Source organism: Coturnix japonica, chromosome 14, assembly GCF_001577835.2.
Source record: "Coturnix japonica isolate 7356 chromosome 14, Coturnix japonica 2.1, whole genome shotgun sequence".
NCBI classification, from domain to species: Eukaryota; Metazoa; Chordata; class Aves; order Galliformes; family Phasianidae; genus Coturnix; species Coturnix japonica.
In genome coordinates, this window is record NC_029529.1 from 4,917,221 (window position 1) to 4,943,134 (window position 25,914).

The 25,914-nt window shown below is 62.0% G+C and overlaps 2 protein-coding genes across 7 annotated transcripts in view; one reads left to right on the forward strand and one right to left on the reverse strand.

The window, feature by feature from the left end:
• Positions 1 to 14,653, forward strand: part of RAI1 (retinoic acid induced 1) — a 59,887-nt gene extending 45,234 nt beyond the window's left edge. For all 3 annotated transcript variants that reach the window (XM_015876641.2, XM_015876640.2, XM_032447660.1), the window contains exons 3-6: positions 5,673 to 11,202; positions 12,308 to 12,401; positions 12,672 to 12,721; positions 12,879 to 14,653. In XM_015876641.2, the coding sequence (XP_015732127.1) occupies positions 5,689 to 11,202; positions 12,308 to 12,401; positions 12,672 to 12,721; positions 12,879 to 12,893 (5,673 nt within the window). In that variant the 5' untranslated portion in view covers positions 5,673 to 5,688 and the 3' untranslated portion in view covers positions 12,894 to 14,653. The remainder of the gene's footprint in view (positions 1 to 5,672; positions 11,203 to 12,307; positions 12,402 to 12,671; positions 12,722 to 12,878) is intronic.
• Positions 14,654 to 14,962: 309 nt separating this feature from the next.
• On the reverse strand, positions 14,963 to 24,815 carry SREBF1 (sterol regulatory element binding transcription factor 1). 4 transcript variants are annotated; one of them, XM_015876643.2, is made up of 19 exons: positions 24,573 to 24,815; positions 21,453 to 21,836; positions 21,197 to 21,360; positions 20,981 to 21,115; positions 20,654 to 20,872; positions 20,464 to 20,578; positions 20,173 to 20,384; positions 19,638 to 19,842; positions 19,063 to 19,247; positions 18,418 to 18,679; positions 18,172 to 18,338; positions 17,748 to 17,916; positions 17,564 to 17,672; positions 17,369 to 17,478; positions 17,104 to 17,236; positions 16,847 to 17,009; positions 16,405 to 16,590; positions 16,123 to 16,234; positions 14,963 to 15,929 (listed from the first exon to the last, which is right to left on the reverse strand). In XM_015876643.2, exons 1-19 carry the CDS (start codon positions 24,670 to 24,672, stop codon positions 15,706 to 15,708), a joined length of 3,354 nt encoding a protein of 1,117 aa, XP_015732129.1. In that variant the 5' UTR covers positions 24,673 to 24,815; the 3' UTR covers positions 14,963 to 15,705. The 4 variants fall into 4 exon arrangements, with proteins under 4 accessions (XP_015732129.1, XP_015732128.1, XP_015732130.1 ...); XM_015876642.2 differs by having other exon boundaries at positions 17,369 to 17,481; XM_015876644.2 differs by lacking the exon at positions 24,573 to 24,815 and adding an exon at positions 22,455 to 22,546 and having other exon boundaries at positions 17,369 to 17,481.
• Positions 24,816 to 25,914: the final 1,099 nt, after the last annotated feature.

A 25,914-nucleotide genomic window follows, 5' to 3' on the forward strand; every position in this document is an offset into this window, starting at 1 on the left:
CTGTCTGTTCCCCCTCACCCCCCTGCACAGCTCCTGTTGTCCGTCCTTGCTTTTGTCTGCAGTACGGGGCAGGCCGGGTCCTTCTTTAACCTCAGCCATATTTCCTGTGCAGCCATCGACTTGTTTTCCTCTCTCCCGTGAGCGCCTCAAGGTTGATGTCAATCCTGGTGGTGGGGGAAGCGATAAGCACTAAGCACGCGGCCGCCCTCGCTGCACACTCAGTCCTGCCATGAATTTTGTCTCCGGAGCGCGTTTGCTTTGCAGGAGGCATTGCCCAGGGAAGCTCAGGTGGAGCATCTGCTTTGCAGCGAGTCTCGGGGCTGCTTGTATTTTAGTCTTTAATCCCTTTCTTTTTGCAAAGCCCTCTCTTGCCAGCTGGCAGCGCGCAGGGGCAAGGAGAGACGCGGAGACTTGCTGCAAAGAGCCCTTCTCTCTGGGATAAGCAAAAAGCAACGGGGAAAAATAATAAATAAAGGAGGGAAAGAAGAGAGGATGGAGGAAGCCGGTGGGGGCTGAGCCGGATTTCCAGGCTGGGGGGGAGGCTGGGGGGCCGTGGGCTTCCCCTGGCAGCAGCAGCGGAGCAGAAACGTTGAGTCATGAGTGAGGTTCGCAGGCAATGTTTTTCCCGAGCAAAATTCCTCACTGGGGAGGAGCAGAGCAAAGCTGGAAAAAAAAAAAAGGGGGGGGGGGGGGGGGGGTGTTCTTGGACTGCCTGCCTCAAATAGGGAAGGCTGAACCCCACTGCAATGGGAATTCCATCTGGGGGGCTTCAGGGAGGGACCTGCTCAGGGAATTCCCCAGCAGCCGGATGGGAGGAGCAGCTGGTTCAGTGGGTTGGGGGGGTTGTTCTGCGCACCCCATCACTCCTCCTGGCTGCCCGCATCCGCCCACCCCCGCGCAATGGGCGGAGCAGCCCCAGCGCCATTTATCATCATCTGCGGGCAAGTGAAGTGTGCAGGGAACAGCTGCTGCGCTCGGCTGAGCGCCGGGGGGGGCACGGGGAGATGGGCAGGGGGGAAGGGGGCTGGGGGCTGCCCTGTGTGTGCCCCCTCCTTGGGCTTGTGTGGGAGATGGGGGGTATTAGAAGGTACTGGGGGATGGGGGTGCTTTGGAGGAGTGGTGCTTTAATGGGGTACGCTGGGAAAAGGATGCGTTAAGGGGTGCGTTATATCGAGGGTGAACTAAAAGGGTGCAGAGATCAAAGGGTGCATGAAGGGGGGCAGTGGGGTGAGGATTTGTTGAAGGGCGCATTGGAAGGGGGCACTAGAGGGGGTGCAGACATGGGATGAACTGGAGAGGGGGGTCCATTGGGTAGAGGGTAGGTAATGGGGTGCATTAAGGGGTGTGTTGGAAAAGAAGTGTGTTACGGTGTGCACTGAGGGGGGGGGGGGGTGCACCTGGAGCAGTACCTCCATGTCCCCCGGGGATGTTTCCCATCTCTATGCAGGGCTCTGCCGCTGCCTTCCTTCCTTCCCCCCTCCCTCTCTCCCCTTTTTTCTCTCCTCCCTTAATAATAAAATTATACCAAGCCGTTTGCGGTGTGGCAGCCTGCCAGAAAGTGTTTCTTTAAACTCCACCAGCTCACAATTAAGCAGATCCGGGGCTGACACTCCTTGATAGGCACTTTCTCCCCTCAAGAAAACATCCCCTGAGAACCCCCCCCACTCTTGCCCAGCAGCTCTATGGGGCTGATCCCCCCCCACCCCCCAGGCAGTGGGGCTGTGGTGAGTGGTGGGGGGATTTGGGAGCAGGGTGTATGGGGGGAGCACTGCTCCAATTGCACGGCGTTACCCTGCGAGCGTGCACTGCTATTTTTAGTTGCTGAGTCCTTGTTGATGTCGCATCGGAAAAGCCAGAGCCTGAGAACCAGAGGAGCTCGGGGGGGAGGGGGGCCGGGAAACAGCCCCCAGACACAGCCCTGTGGGGCTGGGGGGATCCTGGGTGCTTTCTGATCTCTCGGGTTGTGTTATAGGGCTCCAGATCTGGTCCTCATGGTGCTCAGTGCCTTTTGCCTGCCAGCCATCAGGGAGAGGGGTGGGAAGGAGGGAGGAATGGGGGAGGTGAGAATGAAGGCAAACACAGCCACGCAGCGCCTTGCGTGAGCAGGAGGCAGGCGGTGAGCCGGGTGTCTGCACGGAGGGTCTGTGCCAGCCTGGGAGCATGGTGCCATGCCCTGGCGTTGGGCACCACGTCAGCTCCATGCACTGCAGCATCAGCCCTGTGCACTGCATCAGCCGCGTGCACCGCACCAGCGCCATGCACTGCATTAGCTGTGTGCATCATTATGTGGCTGCAGGTCCTGCGCCTGCTCTGGGAGGTGCTGTGGGTCCTGCATGACCCCAGAGGGTGACCCCAGGGCTGTGTTGGGAGCTCTGGGGCCATCTGGGCTGTCTCTGGGGGCAGAGGGGATGAAATGCACCAGGGTGGCCATAGCCAGATGTGAGCGTGGCTCTGTGTGTGTCAGGGTCAGGGCGATGCTGGCTCTCCCAGCACTGTGACGTCCCCACTGTCTCCATCTCCTCTGATGGACACAGACCTTCCTGAGGTCACCCTTGGGGCACTGTGTCACAAGCCCCATGTGCAGCTGTTGTGGCTTTTTAGGACTGCTTAGTGCAGCCCCCCGACCCCGTATAGATCCCACCGCAGCGTTGGAGGGGGGTGACACCTTCCTTGGGGCTGTGGCACAGAGCACTGCGCAGCCCTGGGGACGCAGCCACTTCCTCCTCCCTCTCCTACAAAGGGACTTAACCTTGCTGCTGTCGACAGCTTGATTTGATGCCATTAAAGCGCTTGCTCGGAAACAGCCTACATCAGGCAGCAACATCTGCTCGGTCCCTGCTCCTGCAAAGCTGCGGCACAGCTCAGGGCAGAGGTGGCCTTGAGCTCCTTGGGTAGGGCCAGTGCTGCTGGCACAGTGTGGCCCCCCAGTAACACACAGCTGCAGGCACTGCACCTCGCTGGGAGCTCAGTCTAGGTGGAGAACCAGAACACAGCTGGGGCACAGTGCTGCTCCAGGAGCTTCCATGCATGTACACCCAATTGCGTGCCCAGCACTGCACACCCTGCATGAGTGCCAAACCTGCCTGCCTGTCCTGTGTGTATGCAAAACCTGCATACCCCACACCCATGCATGCCCTGCACATGTGCACATCCTACACGTCCTCACCCTGCACACATCCCCTCGTGCCGGGTGCTTTGCTCAGCCTGCCATTGCCCCAGCTGTTTGGAAAAGTAATAATTAATAATGAAAGAGCGGGGAGGGGGGAGGCTCCCATGGAAGCACCAACCCGGCATTTTCTCGGGCTGATCCCATTTTTCAAACCCGTTTCCATGTGCAGCATTAGGGGCTCTTTTCTCCCTTTCATTCTCTTGCCGCCACTCGGGGCTGCCCCAGAGCCTGGCTTTGATTTTCTTCCTTTGTTCTTGCAGCCCCCCCTCGGCCTCAGAAAAGGACACGGCAGCCCCCACATCCCTTTGCCATTAGGGGCTCTAGCAGCAGGCTTACCAGATCCTAATGGAGCTGTCTGTTCCCCCAGATATATGCCCTAACCATGTGCACTGCCCGTGCCGGCTGTGAAATGCAGCTGCAAAATGGAGAGGCGAGGTGGAAAGAGAAAGAAAGGAGGATCTGGGTGGAAATATGGGGGAGGGATTGGGGTGCTGGGGTGGTGCAGCATTGCAGGGCATCCCCAAGAGCTTCCCATACAGAAATAGATGCCCGCATACATGGAGAAACCCCGAAAAGGCACTGAGATGTGAAAGCTGTGCATAGGACACTGCTGGAAATCAGTGTGGGACTGATAAAGTGCATCCATGGGAGCTGTGGGCAGAGGGGCAGTCCAGATCTGCACTGATTCGGTGCATTTTGGCACGGTGCTGAGCTCAGCACCCAGCAGGTGCTGGGTTTGGTGCATTGAGCTCATTGAGGAGGGGGCAGCATGGGCTGCAGCAGAGTCACTGCAGGAGCAACATCCCTGGGGGACCCCACACCTCCAAGGCGCTGGGGTCGAGCAGGTTGCATCCCCCAAGCACCAACCTCTTCTTGAGCACACGAGGCCCCGCTGTGAGCTCAAAGCGGGGTAACCCAGGTGCTTCCCTGTACCTCACACGGGCAGGGAAAGGAAATGGGGCCGTTTAATGACGGCTGTGCCGAGCGCTCGGCTAATCGGCGGCTGCTGGCGGGAGCAGACAGCTTCCAGATGGCATCGCACCGGCGCTGGGGTTATTGGCTGGGGACGGGGGGGCTGCGGGAGGCGGCTGCAGGCACAGACGGGCAGACCCAGGAAGTTGAAATGAGTTTTTTCTTGCAGCAGAGCCCCGCGTTCCTGTCCCTCCAGGCTGCTGCCTCCAGTGATTATTGCAATAGAAAGAATGGCAATGAGTGGGGTGTTTGTGGGGGTGCGTAGGATGCTGGCAGCCCCAGAAGGAAGGGATACCCCATAAGGGGTTTGCAGAGCAATGGGCAGTGGATGCCTGGAGCACAGAGAACATGAGGCGTCCAGCAAAACTTTGGGGTGGCAGCACCCTGCTGGCCACAGCTGGGGAGGGGTTTCCACCCTGCAAAGCTGTGGTAGGTAGGGAAGGGCAATGCTGAGGGCAAGAGGAGGCTGCAGGACCCCAAGCATCCCCAGCCCACAGGATGTGATGCAGGGTGCTGTGATGTGGGGAGATGTGCTGGAGGAGGATGCAGGGTGATGTGGGGGGATGCAGGGTGATGCGATGCAGGGCGATGTGATGTGATGCAGGGCCAGCTGCTGAGATGGGATGGCTGTGCAGGGCCATGCAAGGAAAGGTGATGCGATGGAGAGTGATGCAATGCAAGGTGACAATGCAGGGTGATAAAGTGATGCAAGGCAAGGTGATGTGATGCAGGGCGATGCAATGCAAGGTGACAGTGCAGGGCGGTGTAAAGCAATCCAATGAAAGTTGATGTGATGCAGAGCGATACAATGCAAAGTGATGTGATGCAGGGCGATGCAATGCAAAGTGATGCAATGCAAGGTAAAGCGATGCAATGTGAGGTGATGTGGGGCAGAGCAATGTAAAGCATTGCAGTGCGAGGTGACAATGCAATGCGGTGTAAAGCGATGCATTGCAAGGCGATGCAATGCAGAGCGGTGCAACACAAAGTGATGCGATGTGATGAAGAGTGATGCAGTGCAAGGTGACAGTGCTGGGCAGCGTATAGCAATGCAATGCAAGGTGACAATGCAGGTCTATGTAAAGAGATGCAAAGCAAGGCGATGCTGTGCAGGGTGACATAAAGCAGTGCAATGCAAGATGACAATGCAGGGTGATATAAACCGATGCAACACAAGGTGATGTGACGCCAGGCAATGCGATGCAAGGTGAGGCAAAGCAATGAAGCAACGGGAGGTGACACGGTGCAGGACAATGTCAAGCCATGCATTGCAAGGTGATGCAACGCAATGCAAAGTGATGCAATGCAGGGTGATGCAATGCAAGGCAAGGCAACGCAGGGCGATGCAATGCAGCACCAGGTGCCGTGGTCAGGGCAACACGAGGGGAGGCAGAGGCAGCAAGGCCATGCCCTGGCAGTTCAGGCGATGCCCGCGGTGCCCGCAGCTCAGTCCCCTCTGCACGCGGCCGCGCTCCCCGGCCCTCTGCAGCGGCGCTGCTTCATTTGAATTCTCGCCTCTCTCTCTTCGCAGATAACAAGCCCGCGCCATGCAGTCCTTTCGAGAAAGGTGTGGTTTCCATGGCAACCAGCAGAGCTACCAGCCGACTTCACAAGATACATCACGCCTGGAGAATTACAGGCATCAAAGTCAGGCAGGGCCGAACTGCGAGCGGCAGAGGCTGGTGGCGAAGGAGTACTACAGTCAGCAGCAACTGCCATACGCAGGCTACGAGAACAGCGCCGCGGAGAAATACCACCGGGGAAACAAGCAATTAGCAGGGCAGCAGCTGCAAGGCAGACCGGCCTTTTCCAATTACGCCGTGCAGGAGAACAGCCCCTACCCGGCACGCTATTCGGGGGACGAGAGCCTGCAGGCGTGGGGTGGGCAGCCGCCGGCGCTGCCCAAGTATGAGGACAGCCTGATGAAGAAGACGTCGCCGGCAGCAGGAGGGCGGCCATACCACGAGCCAGCAGCAGCTCCATTGCCCTTCCGGACTCACTTCCCGCAGCAGCAGCCGCAGCAGCCGCCCGCGCTGCCCTACCCCAAGCTTCAGCGGCAGAAGCTGCCCAACGACATCTCTTCGCCCATGCCCTTCTCACAGAGCCCCCATTTCGGGCAGCACTCACAGTCCTTCCCTGCCTCCTCCACCTACTCCTCTGTGCCGGGGGGCAGCCAGCCGGCACATTCCTACAAGAGCTGCACGGCACCTTCAGGGCAGCCACCGCTGGAGCGGCCCCTGGGTAGTGCTGCCAGCCTGGCCCCCGGCCCCCGTGTGCCCAACCTGCATGGCTACCAGCCCAACCGCATCGGCTACGAGCAGCCCCCACAGCCACCCCCACAGCCGCCACCGCAGCCCCCACAGCCCCCGCAGCCTCCCCAGCCCCAACCTCAGCCCTTGCAGGGGAGGCATCACGCCCCAGAGAGCCTCCACTACCAAAACTTGGCCAAGTATCAGCATTACAACCAAGCGGGGCAGACCTACTGCCAGGGTGATGCACCGCCTGTCCGCACGCCAGAGCAGTACTACCAAACCTTCAGCCCCAGTGCCAGCCACTCGCCGGCACGCTCTGTTGGTCGCTCCCCGTCCTACAGCTCCACACCATCCCCACTGATGCCCAACTTGGAAAACTTCCAGTACAGCCAGCAGCCACTCAATGCTGGTGCCTTCCCGGCCGGCATCGCTGACCACAGCCATTTCATGCCGCTACTCAACCCTTCTCCCACTGACGGGACGAGCCCAGATGCTCAATCTGGGAACTGCAAAAATTTGCCGAAGGAGAAACTGCCAGAAAACCTTCTGTCAGACCTGAGCCTGCAGAGCCTGACGGCACTCACCTCCCAGGTGGAGAACATCTCCAACACCGTCCAGCAGCTGCTGCTTTCTAAATCGGCCGTGCCCCAGAAAAAGGGCATCAAGACCCCAGCGAGGACCCCTGAGCAGCTCAAGGGGCAGCACTGCAGCCCGGAGAGCAGCACGTATTCTGCAGAGCAGGTGGGGACCCCGCTGTCGGACCCGCTCAGCACCCCACAGTCCGTCCATGCTGAGACACAGGATGCCGACTATCTGAGTGGTTCGGAGGACCAGCTGGAGAGGAGCTTCCTGTACTGCAACCAGAACCGCAGCCCTGCCCGCGTCAACAGCAACTCCAAGGCGAAGCCTGAGTCGGTGTCCACATGTTCTGTCACCTCCCCAGATGATATGTCCACCAAATCGGATGACTCTTTTCAGAGCATCCACGCCAGCCTGCCCCTGGAGACCTTCACCAAGTACGTGACCAACGAGAGGGACTGTCCCCGGCTGCTGCTCAGCGCGCTGTCCCAGGAGGAGCTGGCCTCTGAGATCATCGTCCTGCAGGATGCCATCAGTGAGAAGGAGGAAAAAGCCTGGGCCAACTCACCCATGTTGACCAAGGAGGCCACAAAATCCCCCTTCCAGCTGGAGAACCACCGGCCGTGCTTGGACTCTATGGTGAAGGGCTCATGGCCCAGCCAAGGTGACTCCAGCACCCTCACCGAGCCCCTCAAACTGGACAAGGCTTCAGGGGGCAGCACGGGGAAGGACTTTGGGGAGGAGGTGTATGAGGGTCCCCAGGTGGAGTTTGCAGCCACTGAGACCAAGGACACGCTTAAGGATGCGGAGTCGTTGGCTTTCAACTCCAAGCCCAGCATCCCAGCTTCTACTTCCAGTGCAGGGGCCTCCGGCTTCAGCTGCTATTCAAACACCACAGCCAACTCAGTGGACTCTGAAAATGCCATGGAGAACTTTGAGTGGCCAGAGGAGAATCTGGGTGAGGCGTGCCTCAGGTGGAAGGAGCTGGGCTCAAGCCTGCAAGCCTCCGACCTCCCCAAAAGCCTCTTCCCCAGCAAACTGGGAGGATCCTGCAAGGAGAAAAAAAATGCTTGTAGCTTGGACCTGTGCGATGGTGAGCAGCCAGCTAAGAGTGAGACCACCCGGGACTTTGGCCAGCAGGCGATGGAGGAGGAAGAGGAGGAAACACTGACCTATGATGAGGCCACAAAGGTGGACAGTGAGAGGTGGCTTCAGGACACGCGGCACTGCTGCACAGCTGGGGACTTTAGTGAGATCCCCATGATCTCATCACCAGAGCTGAAGGAGTCGGACCTTGAGGTGGAGGAGTACTCCTCGCTCTGTGAGCTGGCAGGCACGGAGCAGAAGTCGGTGCCCTACACTGCCTCACCTCCCAAGCCCCCCGAGATACCCGCTGTGCTGTCTGCCAGCGAGGTGCCCATGTCTGCTGAGGAGACTGTCAGCACGGTAGAGAAGGAGAGCTCTGTGCCCTCAACGCGTCTCTCTGGTCAGTCCATCATTCTGCTGGGCCCGGCAGTGGGCACAGAGACCAAGGTGAAGAGCTGGTTCAAATCCTCCCTGCCCCACATCCAGCCTGAGGAGGAGAGTGGTGGAGTAGAGAAGTCCCACCCGGAAGCAGTGGACTCTGAACCTGCTTTGTCACTTGGGGTGAAGAAGCAACCAGCACCTGAAAATGCATTGGTGAAAACAGAGCCTGTCTCACGGGGCAAGAACCTCCGCAACAAGAGGATCCACTGCCGGCTGCCGGAGGACAGTGCTGGCAACACAGTGCCGAGCCCCTTCAATGAGCTGCCAGTGCTGTGTGTGGGGCTGGATGGACAGGGGGAGATGCTGAGCAAGAATGTGCACAGCCAGACACCCAGGTTTGCAGCAGAGGGCTTGCCGGCACGCATGTGCACCCGCTCCTTCACTGCCCTCACTGAGCCCCGTGCCCCAGCCCCTCTGGAGGGGCTGAAGGCTCCAATGCACCAGGAGAAGCTGGGCAAGAAGCCAGCGTGTGGTGTGAAGCAGCGGGTGGCTTTCAAAGCCAGGAAGCGCAGCGGCCGGCCAGCCCCTAAGGTCATCCAAAGTGCCGGTGGTGATGCCACTATCACAGTGCCTGGCTTGGTGCCAGCTGAAGATGTGGTGGGGCCGAGCCCGATGGATGGGGATGTGGCAGACGGTGGGGAGAGGGACCAGCGCTCGATGATCCTGCGCTCACGGACAAAGACACAGGAGGTTTTCTACACCAAGAGGCGGCGGGGCAAGCGGGCAGCTGATGTCCGACTGAAGAACTGCAAAGCACCCAAAAAGCTCATCTCCAACAACCACCTCCCACCCACCTTCAAGTTGACCCCCCCAGGCAGCCCCCACAAGGAGGGCAAGGTGGGCACCAGGATGAAGCTGCCCAAGGCGGGGCCAGGGGTGGGCGGCAAGATGTCGGAGCGGCCCCTGCACTCACTGAAGAGGAAGTCCACCTTCATCTCCCCCATCCCTGCCAAGAAGAGGAATCTCGTCCTGCGCAGCAACAGCGGCGGCGTGAAGGAGGAAAAGCCGGAAGGTCCCCACAGCCTCTTCAAAAAGATGCCTGTGGCCAAGAAGGTGAAAGCAAAGCTGCCCCCCAAGAGCCCTGGCGAAGCCATCCCCAAGCCCCTCCCGGTGAAGGAGGCCCCCGACGTCTGCATCAAGATCACCTCGCGGGCAGCATTCCAGGAGGCCACCAAGACCAAAGTGCTGCCTCCCCGCAAGGGCCGCGGCCTCAAGCTGGAGGCCATCGTGCAGAAGATCACCTCACCCAACCTGAAGAAGTTCACCTGCAAAACGGCGGCGGCAGCCACGGTGGCGGCCACCTACGGCACCTCGCTGAGCGCAGCGGGGACGGAGCGTGAGCGGGTGGTGAAGCACGGCACCGTGGCCCCGGCAGTGGGTGATGCACGGTTGCCCAAACCAGCAGCAGCACAGAAGGCACCCGCTGTGCCATCGGCTGAGCAGTTCTGCCGGAACCCCCACGGCCGAGCACTGAAAGGGAAGCCGGGCGGTGGGAAGAAGCTCTCTGCCGATGGCTTGCAGAATGAGGGCTGCCTGCCGGCTGCGGGGGCACAGCCCGGCTCAGCTGTGGTGGCCAAGAACATGGCGCTGCTGCCCAAGAAGAGGAACCGCAAGGGCAAAGCGGCGGCGCTGGGCATGACCAAGGCACCCCTCGGCCCCACGCTGCCCCTGCAGCCCCGTGAGCGCGCCGCCGGGCTGGGTGGTGGGGACGAAGGCAAGAAACCAAAGAGCGAGGAGAAGGAGGCGGCGGGCGGCGAGGGGCCGGCGGCAGGTGGGACGGCACGGGGGGCAAAGCCACGGGCCAACCATGCCAACTACAACGGCTACTCCAAGCGGCAGCGCAAACGTCTGGGCCACAGCAAGGCCAAAGCAGTGCCGGTGCGCTGCAAGAGCCGGGGCAAGCGGCGGCGGCCGGCCCAGCAAGCCCCATTGCCAGACCCTGCTGAACCAGAGATCCGCCTCAAGTACATCTCCTGCAAGCGGCTGCGGGCTGACAGCCGGGCACCCCCCTTTGCTCCCTACGTCCACGTAGAGCGGCGTGGTGACTTCACCACCACCTGCACCGTCATCAACTCTCCCGGTGACGAGGCCCGGCTGCAGCGGGGACCCTCCGGCACCGTGCCCAGGCCACGGGCAGCTCTGCCGGCCTCCTCCGCCATGCACCTGGGGCCCGTGGTGTCCAAGGCGCTGAGCGCGGCCTGCTTGGTGTGCTGCCTGTGCCGCAGCCCCGCCAACTACAAGGACCTGGGCGACCTGTGCGGGCCCTACTACCCTGAGGACTGTCTGCCCAAAAAGAAGTCGCGGCTGAAGGAGAAAGCGCGGGTGGAGGGTGAGGAGGGCAGCACAGCGGAGAGACCCCGAGGGGTGGCAGAGAGCAGCTGGGCAGCTGGAAGCAGGACGGGCAGGACGGAGGGTGCCGCAGAGCCGGGCAAGCCAAGCGTGCTGCGCTCCAGCCCCCGCGGTGTGTTCCGAAGGCTGCAGAGCTGCTACTGCTGTGACGAGAGGACAGAGGGCGAGGAGGCAGCCGAAAAGCCCCGGCGGCACGAATGTACCAAGGCTGAGTCCCCGCCGCAGCCCGAGCCGGCGGGCGACACGCAGGAGCACTGGCTGCACGAGGCCTGTGCCGTATGGACCGCTGGGGTGTTCCTGGTGGCGGGGAAGCTCTACGGGCTGCAGGAGGCCGTCAAGGCAGCTGCTGACCTGGTAAGAGCTCGGCCGTCTGCCCCACACGGGGTGAGCCCCCCTGGAGCAGAGGGGCTGCAGGGGGACGGAGGGGGTGGCTGTGGGGTTGAGCCCAAGGCGGTAGCAGATGGTGCAGCCCTGGGTGTCACTGCTGGGCTGCAATGTGGGGACATGGGGCTCAGCACTGCTGGCATGGTCCCTGCAGGCACTCCATCCTCCCCAGGGCTTGGATGTGGTGCTGTTGGGAAGAGGCCACAGAGCCCACTGCACAGCAGGGTCACAGGGCTCAGTACAGACCTGAATAATAAGCAGCAGCAGAGCTGGGAGCAGCCTCTCCCGTGGCATTCACCGTCCTCATTTAGCTGAAGCCATTTCTATGTCTGCTGCCCATTCCCAGCCCAGAGCCCTCTGGCACCACAACCCCATTGCAAGCTAAGGGCTAACAGTGTGGTACTGCCCAGCTGATGTGGCTGGGTGATAAGGGGTTAAAATGAATAGGGTTGGTCCACAACATCCGGGCATTAGGAGTCACCCTGGGAGGCTGGGGCTGGCCTTCAGATGTGCAAACCCAGCTGGCTTCCCATGGGATGTGCACTGCCGCCTCTCTGAGAGCTCCTGACGTCTCCTTCAGCCTTAGGAGCGTTTGTATTCTGTTCAGTCATGCAGCAGCTCACAGAGGGACAGATGCAGGGTGGGAAGTGGGAACGGGCAGCCTGATGCTGGGGTGATGGGCAGCTGGGGACTAGGGAGGGGACAGCCCTGCCCTGTGCCTGGTACAGAGTAAGAGGAACATAAGGACATCAGGAGAGCAAAATGGGGATGGGGGTACTGGGAAGCTGCCATGGAGACATGGGGCTTTGTGCCATGGCCATGACAGCAGAGGCTGGGCGGGGTCTGCAGCAAGCCCCCCCGACCAGGTTTGGGGCTGGCTGCATCCATTCCATGACCACCAGGCACAAATGCAATGCTGGCCGGAGGCTGCAGCCCTCCCTGCTATGGCCCCAGGCACGTCCCTTCACCTCTGCCTCCCATATGGCCATAGGGGCTTCTTGCCTTTGTGCCAGGCTCTGATGGGGTCTTTCTGCCTCTCTCCCACCCTGCTCTGGATTCCCGGCTGTGGTGACAGAAGTGCTCAAGCTGCCAGCAAGCTGGAGCCACCGTGGGCTGCTGCCAGAAGGGGTGTCCCCACACTTACCACTACGCGTGTGCCGTCGACACAGGTGAGCCCAGGTGCTGGGATTGGGATGTGGGGATCCCCCTGCTCCCTCTGACCCTGCTGATGGCAGGGCTGGATGGGCTGGGGGCTCCCCACGAATGGTGATGCTCAGCTCTGTAGTTTTAGTCTCAGATTTGGCTAATATCAGCCAAACTCTTCCTGCAAGTGGTGTGGCTCCTCTGGACGTGGCAAGGAAGATGCTATGTCCTCGCTGCCCAGAGACGTGTGAGGTTGGCAGGGGCTGCCCTCACATGCCCTCTCCTTTCCCCCACAGGTTGCTTATTAACTGAAGAGAGCTTCTCTCTGAGATGTCCCAAACATAAGGTAAGCCCAGAGCCCTCGTGTGCTCCTGAATGTCTCCAGCCCCTGAGGGAGGTCGATCTGCTTTCAGACCATGTCACCATGTCCACTGGGATATTCCCCCCCTCACCATGTGCCTCGTGTCCCACCCCCTGCTAACACTCCATCCTTGTCCCCACAGAGACAGCCGGTGTAGCAGCACGGGAGGTGTGCGGCCCCCACCACCAGCGAGGGACCCACAGGGGGGTGGCAGTGCCACCATCCCCATCTCGGAGCCGTCGGGGGTCACTGGAAGAGTGTGGCCCCTGGGGTGGGCACAGCGCTGCCGGCCGCCCCCTTGCCTCTCTCCCCAGAGCCCCCTCTGGGTGGGCAGAGCCCCTGGGGTGGCAGAACGGGGCCGGAGGCACGGAGCCCCCCAGAGCGGCGTGATGGGGTCACCAGCGGTGCTGACACCCGCACGGCAAACACAAAGACTCTGCTCCAGGACTATGTGAGCTGCACAGGGGTGGGGTGGGGTGGAGGGTGTAGGGTGGGGGGGAGGGGGTGGGGGGGGCCGTGTACGAGGGGGTCCCTGCGATGTTGTCTTACTCCGGGGCCGCCGGACCCCCATGTGGGTTCCAGGTCTCCGTATCTCACACTGATCTGATCTGAGATGTTGCCTTCAGCAAACCTCATGGTGTCTGTCTGTATATATGTGCGCGACGGAGAAAAGAAAAAGGATTAAAAAAAAACAAAAAAAAAAAAAAAAAAAAAAAAAAAAAAAAGAAAAAAGAGAAAAAGAAAAAAAAAAAAAAAAAAGAAGAAGAAAAAAAAGCCCCAAACCCAAGAGCTGCTGTTTGAAACACCACTTTGCTTTTTACGTTTCGTTCTTCCATCCCTGCCACGCAGTGTCCCTGTGATGGGGACGGTGCTGTGCCGCTGCTGTGCCAGTGGCCGTGTCCCCAGTGGGGCTGGTGGGTGCTCACTGGGCTCCCCCAGCCCTCATTCCTCCCTCCAGCCCTGTCCTGTGGCACCCGCCTCCCCCTGCTCCATGGGGCAGTGCTGGGCTGGGGATGCACGGTCCCCACAAGCCCCCCTTCCTTCTGCTCTGCCCTGCCAGGACCTCCTCAGCTCTTGTGCTTGCTGGGGATGGGCTTCGCTCCCCATGCTTGTGCTTCAAACCCTATGGCACTGGGTGCAAACCCCGTAGCTCTGGGTGTAAATCCAGGGTCTCGGCCTGACACAGGCAGCTGCAAGCAGCCCAGAAGCAGCTCCTGATGGGCAGCATCAGTGTCTGCCAGGGAGAGCAGCACTTCAGCCCCACAGGGACAGACACGGGACAGAGGAATGCAGGAGCTGCTTCTCTCTTGCATGGCCAGGTTCGCTTGGCTTCAGCTTTGCCTCTTCCCAGCTACTTCAATGGGGCCGGGGGCTGCCAAGGGTGCATTAACCCCAACTCCTACCCTATAAATGGAGGCAAAGCATCCCGCAAACGCCGTTCCCTGCACCCCCAGCCCCGTGCCCCACCATCACACCGTCCAGGTTTGCTGGCCAAGAAATGTCTGTTGTTTCAGCAGCTCACCTCGGACACGGGAGAGAAAAGTCACATGAAAGAAAAGCAAAAGAGAATAATAAAAGTAATTAATAACAAAAATTCATCATCCCGGTGTCCCTGGCAGCGCTGCCTGAAATCTGGCTATTTTTAGTGACATCTTGTACATATGACTGTAAAATGGTAAACCGTGTGTATTATATATTGCCTCATTATATAGTGTATATATATGTATACATATACATATATATAATATATATGAAGACTGTAAATGTTAAGACTAGTGTTCTTATTAGTATATTGCTTCACACTGAAGATTGTGTGTAACAAGCTGTTTCTAAAAGATGTTTATTTTCCTTAAGAGTAAAAAACAGGTCATTGCATTCAGAGCGTCAATAAAGATACAACGATTGTTTTGGAAGTACTCTGCGCCCTGCTCGTGTCCTGTTCCTCCTATGGGTGGATGGCTGAGGGTCCCTTTGTCCCCAAGTGCCACCTGGACCGAAGGTCTCATTGTGAGCTTGGGGACACAACCATGGGGTTGAGGTATGGGGAGGTCTTGAGAATGAAGAGTGCATTTGGGGCCCCTACTGCAGCCAATGTCCCCATCCCTGCCACCCTTGCCCCCTTCCCCATCCTGTGCAGCCTCACGCTGGGGTGAAGGCAGAACCCATAGGTTATGTTCTGTGCCCCCCCTCCACGTGTCAGACCCCTCGCCCCCAGTCCAGCACACGACAGTATAAATAATTGGCTTTAATTCACTGTACAAAACTCTGCAGCTATGAAAATACCGTTTAAAAAGGCAAGGGAGGGGAGGGGGTAAGGGTGAGGTGGGGCACAGCGGGGAGCTATGTACAAAGTAGGGGCGCAGCAAGGGGACGGGGGCACCCACCAGTCTTCCACCTCCCAGTCCAGAGCCACCCCTTCTCCCAAAGCGCGTGGGGTTGGGGCTGCAGGGGGTACAGCTCTTAATGGGGGGAATGGGCAGTGCTAGGGGAGGGCAGGGGGGGCCCCTCTTTCCTACCACGGACACCATATGGTGCCATCTTAGCTGCCACCGCGGGGCAAACCCACCTGCCCTCCCCTAATGGGGACAGTGCTGAGGTGTCCCTCCCCTCCCCACTAACCCCGTGCTATGGGACCCACGGGGAGGGGCAGGGACACGCAGCAGAATGGGGTGAGGACGGCCCCAAACTTGCGCTGGGGTTTTGCAGGGGGGTGTCGGGCACTGGGAGGAGGCAGCTCAGTGCCGTGCAATACTGTGACAGTGTCACTAGAGGTCCCCACGTCCCGTCACCCAACTGTGCTGGGCACAGGGACAGAAGCCACCAGGGTGCCCCACACCGGGATGTACCCCCAGCACCCACAGCGGATGGTGACACGGCACCATGACACCATCCCATAGGGAGTCCCCACCACCCGTATTGCACGGAGCGGGGTGGGAGGGGGGACAGGTGGCAAGTGCCCACATCCCCCATTAGCCCGTGGTGACGGTGGTGCCGCTGCCCAGCTTGATGATCATCTGCTGGCAGTCGTGCAGTGTCCGACTGTCCCCCAGCTTCTCCAGCGAGCGGGCGGCCTCAGCCAACATCCCCACGCGCTGCCCGGGGGCCGAGAGGAAGCTGGGGGGCAGGTAGCAGCAGGCCAGCAGCAGCGCCTCGGCGTGCTCCCGCGGCGTGGGGTGGCTCTCCGGCTCTCCGGCTGCGGGGACAGAGAGAAGGGATGGACACTGAGCATCCCCCGTGTGCTGTGCTACATGTGGCACTTGGGGACACAGTGAGCACGGTGGTGATGAGTTAGACCACCCCAGAATGGATCCCTCGCCGAAACTACCCCCCACCCCCCAGCCCTATGGGGGTGCAGCTGGTGGGGTGTCCCTGCCCCCCTCACCCACCTGCCTTGCTGCCCTGCACCCCTCTCCTCCGCAGGCTGCGGTCCAGCAGCTGGTGGGTGCGCGTGGGGCTGGCACGGGCCATCAGCCGGGCAGTGGCTTCATGCAGGAACACCTGGAAAGGGAAGGATAGGACAGGATAGGACAGGATAGGATGGGATGGGATGGGACGGGATGGGATGGGATGGGATGGGATGGGATGGGGTGGGATGGGATGGGGTGGGATGGGGTGGGATGAGGAAGGCAGGTTGGAGTGCACTGTGCATGGGTTGCAAGGGGGCTCACCCTGCGCATGGCGGGCCGAAGGGTCTGTGCCAGGCGCCGCAGGCTGCTGAGGTCCTGCTGGAAGCCACGGAGCTCCAGGGCAGACGCCTGGTAGGTGCCACGCAGCTGCTGGCTGGCACTCATCTGCTGCTGCCACAGGTTGGTGCGAGTGACCAGGAGCAGGTCGCACAGTAAAAGCTGCACCGCCTGTGGGAAAGGGGTCAGATATGGGGGAGTGGGTGAGCAGAGGGTGGGCAGACGGATGGGGTGCGCCTCCAGGGCCCTCTCGGGCAGGCAGGCGCTGTGCGGGACCCCCGCCGGGCTGCATGGCAGGGGCATTGCACTCCCAGTCTGACACATGCAATGCAACTACAATGCACCCCCGCGAGGGCCAGGGACGCCTCCTGCGAGGGCCGGGCGCTCCCCCGAGCTGGGCTGCATGTTGTCCCCTCCCTGGCCTCACCTTGTCGATGGTGCACTTGGGGGGGCTGCACAACTCCAGGCTCTCTCGCAGGCAGCTGCTGGCCTTCTCACAGTGGCTCAGGCTGGCCTGGCTGCCGTCCTGCTTGCTCAACATGGCCCGGACCGCCTTGAAGGAGTGCAGTGCAGCACGGGGAAGGGGCTTCCTGCACAAGGACAGCGGGTTGCATCAAGTCACCCCACAAAGGAACAGACACGAGAAGCTGTCACCCAGCCAGCCCCACTGCCCCCAGCACTCACTCAGAGCTCTGCAGTGCCCGGGGCATGGCTTCCACCAGCGGGTAGAGCCGCTCAGCCCCCTCCTCATCATCCTTCAGCCAGTGAATGATGGTGCCGATGAGGGATGCCCACCACTTGGACACAGGATCGGTGCCTGCAGGGACAGAAGCACGGAACCATAGTGGTTGGTTGGAAGGGACTTCTGAAGACCATTCAACCCAACAGGATGGATCCCTGGAGCAGGTTCCATGGGGGAAGACCCCGTGGTTTGGGATGTTGGCCTCACCTGTCACTGCTGCCAGGCCGGAGCTGATGGAGGGCGTAGGGCCAGGCATGCTGCTGGCATGGGAGCAGCCATTGAGCAGCTGAAGGTACTCCAACGCATCCGAAAAGCGCCTTCTGGTAGAAGGGACGTGAGTGGGGCCATCCCCACCACAAGCAGAGGGAAGGGGAACCCCCCCAGTACCCACCCCACACTCACCCCTCTCCCTGGGCAGCAGGACGGCCGGGTTCAGGCATGGCCACGCAGTACAGTGCTTTCTCCAGGAGGTGCTCACGGAAGAGCTGGGTCACCTGCGCCAACGGGTCCACTGCGGCACAGAGCAGCTGTCAGCACCCACCCCACCATCAGCCACAAAGTGGGGCTCTGGGGCTCTGGGGGATACCTGGGTCACCGGCGGAGCTGTAGATGGTTTCCCTTGGGACGCCCTTGACGGCCCAGTCCCCGTCCACAAAGAAGCGGTGACCCAAGGGGTGGCAGAGCCACTGCATGGCGGGGGGCACAGCTCCACCATGGGACAGGGCCACGCGGCGGGCACTGCAGAGGAAGGGGCGCTGCAGGGAAAGCGAGGGTCAGTGGGAACTGGGAGGGCAGGGGGATGTGCAGCATTGGGCTACAGGGATGGGGCTGAGGACACTGATCCCATGGAGGCTGAGGGGGGCAGGATGTTGGGCCGCTGGAGGGAGATATGCCTGGGTAAGAGTCCATGATATAGGGACCCAAGGTGGGCAAGGAGGATGTGACACCAGGCTCTGCAAAGAGGACACCAGGAGGGGGACAGAGGGGACACCAAGGGGGGACAGACTCACAGCCAGGAAGTGGAAGCAGCGGTGCAGGCTGGCCTTGATGCGCAGCGCGGCCACCACGTAGATCTCAGCCAACGCAGCCACCGAGACGGCGTCGCCAGCGCACTCGGCGAGGTTGACAGCACTGAGTGCCAGGTTGATGGCCAGCAGGTGCCCCCCGGCCTGCTTCCCTGTGGGGACACGGGGCGGCGCAGGGGTCAGCAGAGTCCCCTGCTCATCCCCATGGATGCTGCGGGGCACGGGACCTACCAGCCAGGTGCAGCTGGTGCAGGCGATGATAAGCCATGGCCGCATTGCGGGCGCTCTGTCGGACGTGGGCGCGGGGCGGGGGGTTTGGGCGCAGCCCCCCAGCGCGGGCAGCCAGCCAGCGTCCCACCCAGAGGCGCTGGAGCAGGTGTCGGAGCAGGCTCCATAGCAGGCTGCAGGCCAGGTCCCCGTGGGAGGCGGGCAGCGGGCGGCCCAGGGCACCCAGTGCTGTGCGCAAGTGTTGGGCACCCTGTGCAAAGTCCCCCTGGGGCAACAGAGAGTCATCAATGGGGGCAGCCGTGGGAAAGGGGTGGGGATGGGGGCGTGGTGAAGTATGGGTGTGGTCAGGGGTATTTGCATGGGTGTGGTCTGTGGGCGTGGTCTGGATGTGTGGCCAATGAGGGGGCGGTGTGATGGGGGTGGGGTCAATGTGGGGCTGGGTGTTGAGGAAAGTGAATGGGATCAGGGAGGAGGGGCGGGGCCTGTGGGAGGGGCTACAACTGCTTTGTGGTCAGAGCCAGATGGGTTAATGAGACAGGGCAGGATCGGGTCGGGTGGGCTCAGCTAACGTAAATGGAAGGGGTGGGGGTCTGGGAAGAGGCTGGGGGCTAGCAGTGAGCAGATCACAGAGCAGCAGGCGGTGCTCACCCGGTCCAGGTCGAGGTCTGCCTGCCTGCGGTGCCGCCAGAAGAGGACAGAGGATTCGGAGTGCGGAGGGGTGACGGGCTCCCCATAGACAAAGAGCCGCACCACCGCTCCCAGCACCAGGGCCACGTTCAGCCCCCAGAACACCAGCGTGGGCCACAGCCACTGCGACCAGCCCCACGGCTCCTCTGTGTGCAGGGACGGGGAGTCAGCACCACCCCAACATCCTCCATCCCAATGGCCTTCACCCCATGACCACCTCAACAATCCCACCTTGATGGGCTCCACCCCAACTGCCTCAGCCCAGACAGCCCGTACCACACACACACACCCCAACATCCTTCCCCAACCACAGTCTTCATCCCAATAACCTCCAGCCCATGCTCAACTCAATGGCATCCACACAAATAGTCTTTACGCCACACCTTCCCCAACAGCCTCCACCCTACAACTGTCCCCAAAGCCTCCAACCCAATGGCTTTTACTCCTCCACAACCTCAACTACCCCCATGGCCTCCATTGCAATGTCCTGCAACCTGTTCCAGCCTCAAAGGGCTCCACCCCATGCCAGCACTTACCTGCAATACCAGACTCGGCCATGATGCTTCTTCCAGGACCAGCAGTACCCAGGTTCCCAGATGGTGCTGGGGCACTGGAGCCACGGAGCAGGGAGGCCAGGGGGTTAAAAGAGAGGCAGAGGAAGACGAAGGCACAGAGGGCCATTCGGGAGCGGTCCAGCATGCCCTGGCTGCCAGGTGAGGGTGGTGGGTGCTCCTGCTTCACCTGTGGGGGAAAGCTGCCATGAGCTGTAGGCACAGACATATGGTCATGGACATGAGTACATGAAGCATGGTGATGGGGCAGAAGCATGAGATACAGGGCATGGAGTAAAGAGTATGGGTATGGGTTCCGGGACATGGACAGAATGTGGGGTATAAGGCACAGGGCACAGAGCATGGGGTACAGGGCACATGCATGGGGTAGGTAGCAAGGACACTGCATCACTGATGTCCTGTGCACCCCTCCCTTCAGTCCTGAGTTGAGTGAGGAGCAACCTAAGGGATCTCTTTCTCCCACACTTGGGCTCCTGGTCCTCCCAGCACACCCCCACACCTTGCCGTGGTTGCAGAGGGGGCTGTCAGGCTCAGAGTCACTGCTGCTGTTGCTGCTGCCCCCACTGAGCGAGAGCGGGCTGCCGCGGGATGGGGAGCCCACATCTGAGGGTGGTGGTGTCAGCATCTCCATCACCTCCGCCTTCGCCACCTCCATGGGTGCCTCTGCCTTGGGGCCAGCACTGCAGGAGGCCACCAGGTCCTTGAGGGACTCTGTGGGGAGTGGGACAGAGTTTAGAGAGGGGGGCGACCACCCCAAAACCTGCCCTCACTGTTCCAGCATTGCACTCACTGCTCTTCTGCACGGCCATCTTCAGGCTGAGGTTCTCCTGCTTCAGCTTCTGGTTGCTCTGCTGCAGGAAGCGGATGTACTCGATGGCCTTCCTCAGGATCGCCGACTTGTTGAGCTGTGATGGGCAAAGGACAGCTCAGCACTGCTCACAGCCCCTTCCTGCCCTCCCCAACCCCATCACAGCCCCCACCTTGGCCTCGGTGCCCACCACCAGGTCCTTCAGCTCCACGATCTTGTCATTGATGGATGAGCGGTAGCGCTTCTCGATGGCGTTGTGTGCTGTCCGCTTCTCCCCTTTGCTCTGCAGCAGCGCTGCCTTCCCGCTGGGTGCCAGCCGGTTGATGGGCAGCTTCTCAGCATCCACCACCAGCGGCACCGTGGCCAGGATGGCACCCCCACTCACCAGAGCCTATGGGATGGAGGTGGCATGGGAGGGGTCACCATGCATCCCCACTCCAATCCACGGTCATGGCATTTGTATGGGAGCCACCAGGGTGAGCGTGGCTCGATCACTTACTGGCACTTGCAGTGGGGCCGCGGTGCTGCTGGTGGCCAAAGAGGTGATGGTGGAGGTCTTGGCACTGCCTGCATCTGTCTTGACAGCTGTCAGCAGCAGGGAGTCCGCCTTGATGAAGTGGGGCTGCAGCAGCACCTGGAGGGCCAAGGAGGGGGGTTCGTAGGGCTGCAGTGTAACCAAATGGCTCTTATAACCACCCCCCAGTCCTGGGCTTACCGGCACTGGCTGGATTTGGGGTGACACGGGCTGGGTGGTGGCAGTGGGGCTGGGTGCCAGGAGCTGCTGCGGTGCCACACTCTGCACGGGGCCAGGCAGTGCCACAGGCTGGGCTGGCTGTGGGGCGGGCAGGGGGCTCTGTGCAGCCCCAACAGGCTGCACAGCTGAGTATGGAGCAGAGAACAGCGTTATGGGACCCTCAAACCAACCCCCCAACCCACAACTCATACACTCTCAATCCACCCCAAATCCTCACCAGGGAAGCTGTGTTGGTTCTGGAAGCCCACCATGGGCTGGGGGCTGAACTGCCCAGGGGATGTGGGGACGAAGCTGGGGGCCAGCATCACGCCAGGCTGGGGCTGGCTGCTGGGCATGGCCGCAGGTTCCTCCTTCACCCCCGGTGCTGCTGGGGGGCCAGGGGCTGGCAGGAGTGGGGTGGGGGACTGTGAGGTGAAGGTTGACAGCACGGGGGGGGGTGGGAATACATTGCTGGTGGGGGGTGGCTTGCTGGGCCCCGGGAATACGTTGCTGGTGGGGGCTGGGGGGAGCCCCGAGGACACGGTGCAGTCAGGGGTCGTGAACGGCGCATCAAACAGCCCCGAAAAGTCATTGTCCGGTGTGTTGATCAGCTGCAGCATGTCTGAAAAATAACAGCCCCCCCCCAAACTGGTCAGTAGCAGCCCCAAACCTCACAGGGAGCCTCAAAGCCATGGGGGGCTCCAGCCCCACACTGCTTGACCCTGCCCTGAGATGTGGGAGCCCAGAGGAGCACCATGCCCTGATCCTCAGGGGCAGCGGGGCTGATCTCAGCCTGCTCCAGGGGGACAAAATGGGGCAGCTCATTCATTACAAACTAGACACCAAAACCTTGACAGTCCCAAAAAGCCCCTGTATTGAGGGCTGAGGAGCTGGGGCTGGGACGGGGAGGTGGCACATCCATGGTGCATCAAACCCCTCCAACCCCTGCACCATGTGCTGCCCCACTCACCCCCAGGCGGGCAGTAGGGCATGAAGAGTTAACCAGCATTAAGCCTGGGGGTCTGCCCTGCATCCCAGCACCCCGGGGCACTGGGGACATCCCCACTGACACACCCCAACACATCGGGCTGCTCTGAGAAGCCCCCATAGAGCGACCTTCATTTGGGCAGCATCCAAACACAGCGCGGTACCCAGAGATGCCAAAGTGACCCACGAGTGCCCCCAGACCCCAAGGGGCGCCCCATACACCCGGCAGAGCACGAGGAGCAGCAGGGGATACCTCCCAGCAGGGCGGGCAGGGTGAGATCCCGGTGTTGGCGGCTGAGCATTGCGCTGAACGCAGCGGGCTATTTTCAAACCATTTCCTCGCCTCCTCCCCACGTTCCCTCCCCGCTGCCGCCCGCGCCAGCCCTGGAGCGGAGCCGGCCGTGGGGTGATGTGACTCCGCCAATCGCTGCCCGAGCACCCGCCGGCCGCCCCCAGGCAGCCCCAAGGTGAGCGCAGCGCAGCGGGTCACTCGCGGGCACCCAGCAGAGGGTTACTCCAGGTCAGGCAGCATTAACTCCTTCACTGCGTGTCCCCACATCCCACAGTGACACCAGCGTCCCTCCGTGCATCCTCAGCCCGGGATACCCCCAGCCTCAGCGGGTGTTTGTATCCCATGGAGCACCCCCAGCCCTGGGACGCCTACATCAATGGGGAGCTTTTCCAAGATGAGATTTTCAGTGGGACCCAACCATGTCATCAACAAGGGCACAGGGACATGGAGACAGTGGTAAATCCACGGTGGGTCATGGCACTGCTGAACACGGATGGTCTCACCCCATGCATTGCCCCACGGGGCCCCTTACACCCTGCAGTATAAACACATGGGGATGGGGACACACAGAGCCCTTGGGATCACGCTCAGTGTGGAAGGGTACGTATAAGTGCCCGTCAGCAAAAGCTCTCCCTGTAAATAGCAGCAGCACACCCAGCCTGTCTCCATACGGAGTACAAGGTGTCAGGAAACACCCCCAATAGGGACATCCGCCCCCCACCTGCCCATCCCTCTGCTCCCTGCAGCTCATGGGCAAACAGAGGCCGCCGTGGTCTCAGCCCTGGTTTGTGTCCAAGGAGGGCAGAGGGGACGCCAGCCTCGCAGGCAAAGTCCTGCCGTGCACCGGGTGCATCAGGACACGCCGCTTCCCCTCCAGCGTGACAACGAGTTAAAGGTCACCCCGTGGGGCGACTGGGTTCAGCTCCAGCCTCGGCTGTCAGCGGAGAAGGGGATCCCAGCACCGACCCCACGAAGGGCCCGTCAGCCCCACGGGACGCTCGGGGGCTCTGCCGCCCCGTCCCCGCCCCGCTCCGTGCTCCACCGGCTCTGCCGGTCTGTGCTGGGAGCCTCGGGGCCCCGACGCGCACCGAGCCCGGGCGGAGCGGCACCACGTGCTGCCTGGTGCAGGTTGGCTGCTGCCTGCTGGGCTGGGCTGCGAGCTGCGGAGGGGGGTCCTGCTGGATGGGTCCAACTGGCACCTGAAAGAGCGTCTCATTGGCACCAGGGAGCGGGTCCCCCTCGGTGCTATGACTGGGTCCCACTGGCACTGGGGATCGGGTCCCCATTGGTGGCATGACTGGGTCCTATTAGCACTGGGGATCGGGTCTGCTTTGGAGACATCACTGTGTCCCATTGGTTTCGGTAAATGAGCCCCCTTTGGTGGCACGATGGGGTCCGGTCCCACTGGTACCAACGAGAGGGTCCCAGTTGGTGGCACGGTTGTGTCCAATTGGCACCGTCCCCATCCCGCAGAGCCCCCAGGAAGCAGCTCCAGCTCCGAGCGGCCCCGGGAGCCCCACGTTGTCCGTGAGCTGCGGGTCAGTTGTGGACCGGAGCCGGGGATGCCCCGCGGAGCCGCCCCACCCCCACCCGACGGCGGGGGAAGCCAGGAGGAACGACCGAGAGTAACCCCGGCGATGACGTCACGGCGGGGCGGGGCTGGCGGCGACACAAGGCTGAGCGATGGGGGAGGGGAACCGTCCCGGGACCGAACCCGCCGTGCGACCCCCACCCATATTACAGCCCCCAGCGGCCCGTCACCCCCCGCACCACGCCGAGCGCTGAGCTGCCCCCGAATGACACACGGTTTTACCGAGCGCGGTCCCCGCCCCAACCGGACCGGTTCTGCACCGGGTTCGCTCCGTCCGACCGTGCCCCGCCGCCCGGTACATCGCACCGACCGCGCACGGACGGTCCGTAACATCGCCCGGCCCCGCTGCCCCGCACCGAGCGCCGGTACCGCACCGAGCCGACACCCCGCGAGCACGAACCATTTCCCCGAGCAGCACCGAACCCGCCGCCCCGGCCCCGCCGCCTCTTCCCTCCCCGGCCCGATCCCGGTCCCGGTCCCGTCCGCACCGTCGATGTCGCTGAGCAGCGCCGTGTCGATGTCACTCGCCGCGCGGAGCTCCAGGGCCAACCCCTCCAGGGCGGCATCGTCGAAGCTGAGCGCGCTCATCGCGGCGGCTCTTACGGGCGGCGGAGCCTTTAGGACCGGGGAGGCCGCCCCAGCGGGGTCGGTCGCCGCATAATCCGGCGGAGGGACGGGGACGCGCGGCCGCACCGTGCCCCAACCTGCTGCCGGGGGGGGGGGGGCCCTGAGAGCGGCCGCCCCTCGTCCCGCCCCCCCCCCCGGGGTCCCCGCCCCCCCCCGGTAACACCGGGACCCGCTGCGGGAGCGCGCACGGACGGGAGCGGGGGAAGGCAGCGCTGCGGGGTGGGTGCGGGGTGCTGAGACCCTCCGGAGTGTTACGGAGCTGCGGGGTCGGGGAGCTGCAGGTTGGGGTCAATGAGGTTTGAGGGTGTTGTATTTTTAGGGCGCTGCGGTTTGAGGGTGATGAAGTTTTAGGGCCCTTTCTGGGTTCATCCTCACCCACCTTTTGTTTCAGCCCCGGGAACCATCCGGGGAAACAAAGCCCTGACAGTTGGCCCACCCAACCGAGGCTGCTCGTGGGGCAGATGGAGCTGGGGGTCTCCTGCACCGCTCCCTCCCCCCCCGCCCCCTGTGCAGCCCCGTGTGTTGTAGGGAACCGCGGGGCACCGCTGCGATACAGGACAGCGCTGCTCCAACATCCCCACCCGCAGCTGAAGACGCCCCATATCCCAACCCTGGGAGCCCACAACGCGCCATGGGGCGGCTCCGGGCGGCTGCGAATACAGGAATATCGGACCATATCGGACCGCTGGGGAGAAGCCGAGCTCCGTTCCCTTTTCCCGCAGGGCAGCGACGGTCTGTGGGACCCCACGTGTGTGTGTTGGGTGAGGGCACGGACCCCCAGTGGGCATCGCTGAGTGGGGCCGGGCAACGACCCGCATCACACAACGCGGGAGGGGGAATAGACGGCACCGACACGGCGCTGCTTTCCCGTTCCGTGCCCCCCGTGTACCCAGCCGGGCTCAGCACCACGCGCTGCCCCGCACCACGAACCGCAGCCCCCGAGGGAAGGAGCGAGCGGGGCCGCGCGGGGCGGGACAACCCGGGATGACGGTGATGGGAAAAACCCCGCCCGTAGAACCAGAGCGGAGCGGCCAATGGGAGCGAAGGGAGGAGTGGGGTGATCCGGCATCACGGAGCGGGGATGCGTGACATCACGGCGGCCCGGCGGGGATCCACGTGGGGCCGATCAGAGAGACGGGCTGAGAGGGGAGGAACCGCCCCGGGAAGAGACGGGAGGGATCACAGAGCGGGGAGGGACGGGAT